This window comes from Colobus angolensis, unplaced genomic scaffold, assembly GCF_000951035.1.
Source record: "Colobus angolensis palliatus isolate OR3802 unplaced genomic scaffold, Cang.pa_1.0 Scaffold60, whole genome shotgun sequence".
Classification (NCBI taxonomy): Eukaryota; Metazoa; Chordata; class Mammalia; order Primates; family Cercopithecidae; genus Colobus; species Colobus angolensis.
In genome coordinates, this window is record NW_012119599.1 from 2312457 (window position 1) to 2321869 (window position 9413).

Sequence of the window (9413 nt, forward strand, 5' to 3'; positions counted from 1 at the left end):
ACACACAGACACACACACACACCTTTGTCCCAGCCCCTTTGATAGAAGTGACAGAAGCTCTGAGTCCCAGCCCTTGACAAGGTAGGCAAAACCCCATTCCTCTCTCCTGACCTCAGTTCCCTATCCATAAAATGGGAACATCATACGGACCCTGCAATTAAAAAAAAAAAAATTCTTGGCCAGGCATGGAGGCCAAGACGGGAGGATCGCTTGAGCCCAGGAGTTTAAGAACAGCCTGGGCAACACAGAGAGACCTCATCTCTACAAAAAATAAAAAATGACCTGAGCATGGTGGTGCACACCTGTAATCCAAACATTTTGGGAGGCCGAGGGAGGGGGATCACTTGAACCCAGGAGTTCAAGACCAGCCTGAACAACCAGTCTGCCTCTACAAAAAAACAAAAAACAAACAAACAAAAAACTTAAGCTACATAACTTTTCATTCAGAGGAAAACTTGCAGAGAAAGTTTATTCTCTGGCCAGGCACGGTGGCTCACACCTGTAATCCCAGCACTTTGGGAGGCAGAGATGGGTAGATCGCCTGAGGTCAGGAGTTTGAGACCAGCCTGGCTAACATGGTGAAACCCTATCTCCACTAAAAATACAAAAATTAGCTGGGTGTGGTAGTGGCTGCCTGTAGTCCCAGCTAGTTGGGAGGCTGAGGCACGAGAATCGCTTAAACTCTCAGGAGGTGGACGTTGCAGTGAGTTGAGATCACGCCACTGCACTCAGCCCGGGTGACAGGGCAAGATTCCGTCTCAAAAAAAAAAAAAAAAAGGAACTTTATTCTCTAAGTCAGGTAAGAGGGAGGTAGGTAAGTGAGTCAGCCACTGGGGCCTCAGTCTCCTTGTCTATGAAAGGGATTACAGGACCCACTTCACATGCTTGCTGCCAGGGTACAAGTGAGTTAGTATCTGTAAAAATGTGGCCAGGTGCCATGGCTCACGCCTGTAATTCCAACACTTTGGGAGGCTAAGGCAGGTGGATCACCTGAGGTCAGGAGATTGAGACCAGCCTGGCCAACATGGCGAAACCCCATCTCTATTTAAAAAAAAAAAAAAATACAAAAATGAGCCAGATGTGGTAGCGGAAGCCTGTAATCCCAGCTACGTGGGAGGCTGAGGCAGGAGAATCACTTGAACCCAGGAGGCGGAGGTTGCAGTGAGCCGAGATCACGCCACAGCACTCCAGCCTGGGCGACAGAGCAAGACTCCGTCTCGGGAAAAAAAAAAAAAAATCTGTAAAATGCTTACCACATGCCTGTCCCAGAGCCAGTGGTATGTAAATATGAGATTCACTCAAGGGCAAGGAGAAGACCCTACTGCCCCTCCTACCTTCCCATCTCTCCCCTCCCCAAGCCATGCCTGTTGTCCAAAGATACACTCCTCAAGGCCATTCATGGATTTATCTGATGGCTTTCTCTTTAAGGGCCATTTATGAGAGGCCCTACCAAAGCTGTGAAAAATCAGATAAATCCATGGCTTGGCAGACCGGGGGAGCTCTTTCCATCTGAATAAAAAACTGCAACAGCCAGGCGTGGTGGCTCACGCCCATAATCTCAGCACTTTGGGAGGCCGAGGGGGGAAGATCGCTTGAGCCCGCGAGTTCGAGACCAGCCTGGGCAACATAGTGAGACTCCATCTCTACAAAAATTACAAAACTTAGCCAGGTGTGGTAGTATATGCCTGTGGTCCCACCTACTCAGGAGGCTGAAGCAGGAGGATTGCTTGAGCCTGGGAGGTTGAGGTTGCACCGAGCTGTGACTGCACCACTGCACTCCAGCCTGGGTGACTGAGTGAGAAATGTCTCAAAAAAACAAACAAACAAAAAAACGGAGGGAGGCAGAAAACCGGTAGGAATGAAGTGAGCGTGGGGGGTGAAAAGGACTCCTTTGGGACAGGGTCCTCTGCTGGGGCATTCTCCTAAAATGGCTGAAAGATGCTCACGCCTGGGGAGCCTCTGCAGATCATAAAGGGCTATTAATATTTAATGTGGATCACTTTCAGGACACTTACCCCTTAGCAGGCAGTGTTCTAAGTGCTTTATGCATGTTACATCAATTTTCACAACACCACGAAGCTCAGCTATAAAATAATGCCTACTTTCCAGACGAGGAGGTTGAGGCCCGGAAGGGTTTGGTCACTTGCCCCAGAATTGCACAGCCAGAAAGTGGCAGGGCCTTGGCTCTGGAGCCTGTGCTGTGTGACCACCATGCCACACTGCCTGTCATGTGATGGGGAGAAGCAGCCATCAGGCCACCACTGCCACCTCCAGCGCAGCTCCCAAGCATGATGCTGTGGCCAGATGCCAAGCTCCAGTGAAGGGCTTAACACACGCAGACGGGCTGCAAGCAGATGTTTGTTTGTTTGTCTTTTTAAAGAGACAGGCTCTTGCTCTGTCACCCAAGCTGGATGCAGTGGTGTGATCATAGTTTGCTGTAGCCTGGAACTCCTGGGCTCAAGCAATTCTCCCACCTCAGCATCCCAAGTAGCTGGGACTACAGGCATGCACCACAATGCCCGGCTAATTTAAAAAATATATATATTTTTTGTAGAGATGGGGTCTTGAAATGTTGCCCAGGCTGGTGTCAAACTCTTTTTTTTTTTTTTGAGATGGAGTCTTGCTCTGTCGTCCAGGCTGGAGTGCAGAGGTGCAATCTCGGCTCACTGGAGCCTCTGCCTCCTAGGTTCAAGTGATTCTCCTGCCTCAGTCCCCCGAGTAGCTGGGACTACAGGCATGCGCCACCACACCTGGCTACTTTTTGTATTTTTAGTAGAGACGGGGTTTCACCACGTTGGCCAGGCTGGTCTCGAACTATTGACCTCCAGTGATCTGCCCGCCTCGGCCACCGAAGGTGCTGGAATTACAGGCGTGAGCCACCACACCTGTCCTGAATACTCTTAATGTCTTCATCTTATAGGTGGGAAATTGAGGTTCAGAAATGGACATGTCCAAGGTCACTCAGAAAGGAATTGACAGAGCTAGAACCTGCCTCTTCTCAGCTGTGTGCCTCCTTTGCCCAGCAAGGCCAGGGGTGCCTGGTGGGAACACCAGGATGGCAGAAAGTGACAAGGTCCTGGGGCAGGTGAGACACTGGCCTGGCCCTTCAAAAAGGTCTCTTAGCTTCATGCTTGAGGCTCAGAAAAATTATTCTGTGACAGCACCTCCCTACCCCAGGCTTCAGCTATGGCCGGAGTGTCAGAGGCTTTTTTGTTTGTTTGTTTTGTTTTTTTTTTGAGACAGAGTCTTGCTCTGTCGTCCAGGCTGGAGTGCAGTGGTGTGATCTCGGCTCACTGCAACTTCTGCCTCCCTGGTTCAAGCGATTCTCCTGCTTCAGCCTCCCGAGTAGTTAGGATTACAGGTGTGCGCCACCACACACGGCTAATTTTTGTGTTTTTAGTAGAGACGGGATTTTACCATGTTGGCCAGGCTGGTCTTGAACTCCTGACCTCAGGTGATCTGCCTGCCTCAGCCTCCCAAAGTGCTGAGATTACAGGCGTGAGCCACCGCGCCCGGCCAGGAGGCTGTCTTGAATGAGCACTTTGCATCCCAGATCTCAGCCAGTCCTTAAAAATCACTGCCACAAGGTTGGTATCATCTTTTTTTTTTTTTTTTTTTGGGACAGAGTCTTGCTCTGTCGCTAGGCTGGAGTGTGGTGGCGCCATCTCGGCTCACTGCAAGCTCCGCCTCCTGGGTTCACACCATTCTCTGGCTTCAGCCTCCTGAGTAGCTGGGATTACAGGCGCACGCCACGACGCCCAGCTTATTTTTTGTACTTTTAGTAGAGACGGGGTTTCACCGTGTTAGCCAGGATGGTCTCGATCTCCTGACCTCGTGATCCGCCCGCCTCGGCCTCCCAAAGTGCTGGGATTACAGGCCTGAGCCACCGTGCCCAGCCTACAGGGTTGGTATCTTTATGATCCTCATTGAACAGCAGGTAAGACTGAGGCTTGGAGGGGTTGGCTACTTGGCCAAGGCCGCTGTGAAGAAGGGACTCCCTCCTCTTCATCACTGAGGGTTCTGCTTTGATAGTCTGTCCCCTGCAAGTATTTCCCTGACTTTCCAATTTCAGATCACAGTACATGCTCCTCATGGACCACGCAGAGCAGGGCAGTGCGTCCCAGCTGCAAAATTCCTGCCCCAGTGCACCCCGGATTCCAATCGAGAGGAAACACCAGGCAACCCAAATTGAGGGACGTTCTGCAAAATTAACCAGCCTGAACTAATCGATAATGTCAATGTCACGAAAGACAAAAGAGAGGCTGAGAACTGTTCCGGATGAAAGGAGACACAAGAGATGGCGCAGCTAAATGCAACTCGGGGACCCGAGTGGATCCCTGACTGGGAAAAAAAAATAGCTGCCAAAAATATTCGTGGGATGATGGATGAAATCTGAGTATGGGCCATGGGGTGGAGGCCAGGATTATACCACTGTTGTATTTCCTGTATGTCACCATCAACAGGAAAACGCCCCTGGTCTCAGGAGATAACCCGCTGTCGCCTTTAGGGATAAAAGGACACAGTGTCTGCAACTGTCAAATGTCTCATCAATACCAATGACGGCAGCAAAGATCATGTGCAAATACAGACAGATACAGCAAATGTGGACACAGGCCAGCGATTGTGAAGCTCCTGAAACATACCATGTGTTATTCACTCTATTGTTGCAACTTTTCCACAGATTGGCAACGGTTCAAAATAAAAAGTTCAAAGGAAAAAAAAAAATAAAACAAGCAACAACTCAGCCCACACCTCCCACCCCCTTACAATATTCCCCCACCCCACAAAGCACTGGCCAGCATCTGATATCGTATCTAGTTTGCGTATTTGTTTTGTTAGCTGCCTGGCTCCAGTAGGAATGTTAGTCTGAGAAGACAGGAATTGTTTTGTTTGAAGCGAAGGGCACAATTTGGTGGTTTTTAGTATACGCACGGAGCTATACAATCATTACTACATTCAATTTTATTTATTTATTTTTTTGAGACAGAGCGTCGGTCTGTCACCCAGGCTGGAGTGCAGTGGTGAAATCTCAGCTCACTGCAACCTCTGCCTCCCGGGTTCAAGCAATTCTCCTGCCTCAGCTTCCCGAGTAGCTGGGATTACAGGCGCCCGCCACCACGCCCAGTTAATTTTGTATTTTTAGTAGAGATGGGGTTTCACCATGTTGGCCAGGCTGGTCTCGAACTCCTGACCTCAAGTGATCTGCCTGCCTCAGCCTCCCAAAGCGCTGGGATTACAGGTGTGAGCCACCAGGCGGCCACTACATTCAATTTTAGAACATTTTTCATCCCCTCAAAAGAAACCCTGTACCCTTTAGCAATCAGTCTCCAGTTCGCTTTTCCCCCTCAGCCTCAGGCAACCAGTAATCCACTTTCTGTCTCTATGGATTTGCCTATTGTGAACATTTCACATTAATGGAATCATACACTCTGTGGCCTTACGTGGCTGGCTTCTGTCACTTAGTACAATGTTTTCAAGGTTCACCCACGGCGTAGCATATACGAGGGCAGGGTTTTTTTGTTTGTTTTTTAATTTCTTTTTGGAGACAGGGTCTCCCCGTGTCACCCAGGTTGGAGGGCAGTGGCACGATCTCAGCTCACTGCAGTCTTGATCTCCCAGGCTCAAGTGATCCTCCCACGTCAGCCTCCCAAGTAGCTGGGGCTACAGGCATGCACCATTATGCCCGGTTAATTTTTGTATTTTTTGTAGAGACAGCGTCTCCCTGTGTTGCCCAGGCTGGTCTCGAACTCCCAGGCTCAAGTGATCCTCCCGCCTCTGCCTCTCAAAGTGCTGGGATTATAGGCATGAGCCACCGCACCCAGCCAAGCGGGAGTTTTTGTTCTCGCCTTACATGCAAAGCCCAAAACAGAGCCTGACACAGAGAAGTGGGCCATAAATATTAGCTCAGTGAACGGATGAGTCAGGATTTGAACTCAAGCCTGTTGGCTGCAAAGATCATGCCCTTAACCCCAGCATGGCACAGTCCATCCGTCCGGCTCACTGCAGAGGGGACTTAAATCCTGCCTGTCCCGTCTTCCCATGGGAACTCAGGCCAGTCCCACCACCGAGGCCCTCTGCAGGGGAGGGGTGTGGGGGATGGGGGCCTGACTGTTGGGAGGGGCTGACACCCCCACACCCAGCCCCGCCCGGTACCTTGAGGTTGTGCCCGTCGAAGGGCAGGGAGCCGCTGACGAGGGTGTACAGGATGACTCCCAGGCTCCAGATGTCCACCTCCGGCCCGTCGTACTTCTTGCCCTGAAACAGCTCCGGGGCAGCGTATGGGGGGCTCCCACAGAATGTGTCCAGCTTTGAGCCCAGCGTGAACTCGTTGCTGAAGCCAAAGTCAGCGATCTTGATGTTGGCCTCGGCGTCTAGCAAGAGGTTCTCAGCCTGTGGGGAGAGGAGGAGAGGGACTCGAGGCCAAAGCCCTTCGCGGACGTGGGAGGTGGACAGGAGCACAGGTTCTATGGTTGGCCCACAGGGATCAATTCTTGGGCCTGTCCCTTACTCTCTGCCTGACCTTAGGTAGTGACTTCACCTCACTGAGCCTCAGTTTCCTCATCCAAAGAATGGGGATAATCTTAGTCCCTACTTCATAGAGTAGTTTGAGAATTATGAGTTAACCTGCATAGAAAACCTAGCACGGGCTGGGCATGGTGGCTCACCCCTGTAATCCCAGCACTTTGGGAAGCTGAGGTGGGTGGATCACCTGAGGTCGGGAGTTCAAGACCAGCCTGACCAACATGGAGAAACTCCGTCTCTACTAAAACTACAAAATTAGCCAGGCACGGTGGCGCATGCCTGTAATCCCAACTACTCAGGAGGCTGAGGCAGGAGAATCGCTTGAACCCAGGAGGCGGAGGTTGCGGTGAGCCGAGATCATGCCATTGCACTCCAACCTGGGCAACGAGAACGAAACTCTGTCTCAAAAACACATTAAAATAAAAATGAGCTGCCATGGTGGTATGCGCCAGTAGTCCCAGGTACTCAGGAGGCTGAGGCACAAAAATTGCTTGAAACTGGGAGGCAGAGGTTGCACTGAGCTAAGACTATGCCACTGCACTCCAGCCTGGGCAACAGAGTGAGAATTTGTCTCAAAAAATAAGAAAAGCAGCTGGGCGCGGTGGCTCACACCTATAATCCCAGCACTTTGGGAGGCCGAGATGGGCGGATCACAAGGTCAGGAGATCAAGACCATCCTGGTTAACATAGTGAAACCCCGTCTCTACTAAAAAATACAAAAATAAATTAGCCGGGCGTGGTGGCAGGTGCCTGTAGTCCCAGCTACTCGGGAGGCTGACGCAGGAGAATGGCGTGAACCCGTGAGGCAGAGCTTGCAGTGAGCCGTGATTGTGTCACTGCACTCCAGCCTGGGCGAAAGAGCTCCATCTCGGGAAAAAAAGAAAAGAAAAGAAAAGCTAAAACAATATTTCATACCCAGTGAACACTATGGAATATCACTATTACCCTGTGTGGTCTGCAGAGCTGGGGGTCTTCAGGTCATCTCCTGCCCCTCTTGGAGCCTCAGGTTACCCAGCAGAAACAAAATAAGGCCTGATTGCTCAAGACCCAGGAAAATGAAAGCAATAATTTAATCCTGGTTGCATACCTACCATGCACTGGGCTCTGTTGACAATCAATTACAACAGTGTCCGTCTGCATAATGTGAAGGTGAAACTACAGACTCCTGGAGAATTCCAGCTGCAAATCCCAGCTCCACCACTTCCTTGCTATGGGACTTTAGGTGGGTTACCAGACCTCTCTGTGCCTCCATTTCCTTGTATGTAAACCGAGGGTGATTCCGACACCTGCCTCAAGCACTGTTGTGGGTTTAAGCGTAAAGTGCTCACAGCAGCCCCTAGAACGCAGTCAGTGATCAGCAAACATTTCCTGGCCGGACGCTGTGGCTCACGCCTGTAATCTCAGCACTTTGGGAGGCCAAGGCAGGCGGATCTCCTGGGGTCAGGAGTTCGAGACTAGCTTGGGCAACATGTGAAACCCCGTCTCTACTAAAAATACAAAAATTAGCCAGGTGTAGTGGCGGGCGCCTGTAATCCCAGCAACTCGCGAGGCTGAGGCAGGAGAATCGTGTGAGCTGAGACTGCATCACTGTACTCCAGCCTAGGCAACACAGCGAGACTCCATCTCAAAAACAAATAAACGTTCTGTATTGTTATAAAGTTTTGTCTATTTTTTTGTGGCATGCAGTCTTACAATTGCCATTTCACAGGGGAGGAAACAGAGGCTCAGGGAGGCCACACCTCATGCCCATTGCAAGAAAGCAGCAGAACTAGAATCTAAACAAGGCCACCCATTTCCACAGCGTGTGGAGGAAGAAGCCTCCAGCCTTCTGACTACAAACAGACGCACAGTTCCACCCTTCAAAATGTTACCCGCATCTGGTCCATCCCAACTGCGGTCCTTCCCTTGCCCAGGTCACCAGCATCCCTGGCTTCCTCCCAGGTCTCCCTATGTCTCCTGGTTTATTTCTGGACCACACTTCCCCAGCTCCTGCCCCAGTAAAGTCCCAAACCCTACAAAGACACAGCAGAGAGCTCCTCCCCAAACCTGAATCTAATAGCATCTGCCTTGCTCAGGGCTTATATATGTATATATGTATTTTTTTTTGAGATGGAGTCTCATTCTGTCACCCAAGCTGGAGTGCAGTGGCACAATCTCAGCTCACTGTAACCTCTGCCTCCTGGGTTCACGCGATTCTCCTGCCTCAGCCTCCCAAGTAGCTGGGACTACAGGTGCACGCCACCACCCCTGGCTATTTTTTTTTTATTTTGCCTGAGGTGAGGTGATCCGCCCACCTCGGCCTCCCAAAAAGTGCTGGGATTACAGGTGTGAGCCACCACGCCAGGTCAGGGATTACGTTTCTTTTCCTGCCATTTGAGGCTCCGCAATCCAGCCCCAAGGTCACATTTGGGTTGGTCCCCTTGGTTGGTACCCCTGGTGTACTAATAGGACCCCAAACTTCATGTTAGCTGTCTTGGGGACCCTCCACCAGGGGGCGTACGACCTCCAGGTTAATCATGGAAGCCTCTAAGGTGCTGCCTCCAGGGCTGTGTGGAGGGACACCCTGGCCCAAAGGAAGGAAGTCAAGAGAGGGTTAGCACTTCAACCTCTACAGCAATTTGTTTTTTGTTTTCATTTTTTATTATTTGTCTTTTTTTCAGATGCACTTTCTGCTTTTGAATTTTTTGTTGTTGTTTTTAGAGACAGGGTTTTGCTCTGTCACCCAGGTTGGAGTGCAGTGGTACAATCATGGCTCCCTGCAGCCTCAACCTCCTGGGCTCAAGGGATCCTCCTGCCTTAGCCTCCTGAGTAGTTGAGACTACAGGCATATGACCCAATTTTTTTCTGTTTTTTTTTTTTGAGATGGAGTCTTGCTCTGTTGTCCAGGCTGG

The 9413-nt window shown here is 50.6% G+C and overlaps 1 protein-coding gene across 1 annotated transcript in view; it reads right to left on the reverse strand.

Moving 5' to 3' along the window:
• MARK4 (MAP/microtubule affinity-regulating kinase 4) overlaps positions 1-9413 on the reverse strand; it is a 43911-nt gene that overhangs the window by 28591 nt on the left and 5907 nt on the right. The window contains exon 6 of the mRNA XM_011963009.1: positions 6154-6390. Within this exon, the coding sequence (XP_011818399.1) occupies positions 6154-6390 (237 nt within the window). The remainder of the gene's footprint in view (positions 1-6153; positions 6391-9413) is intronic.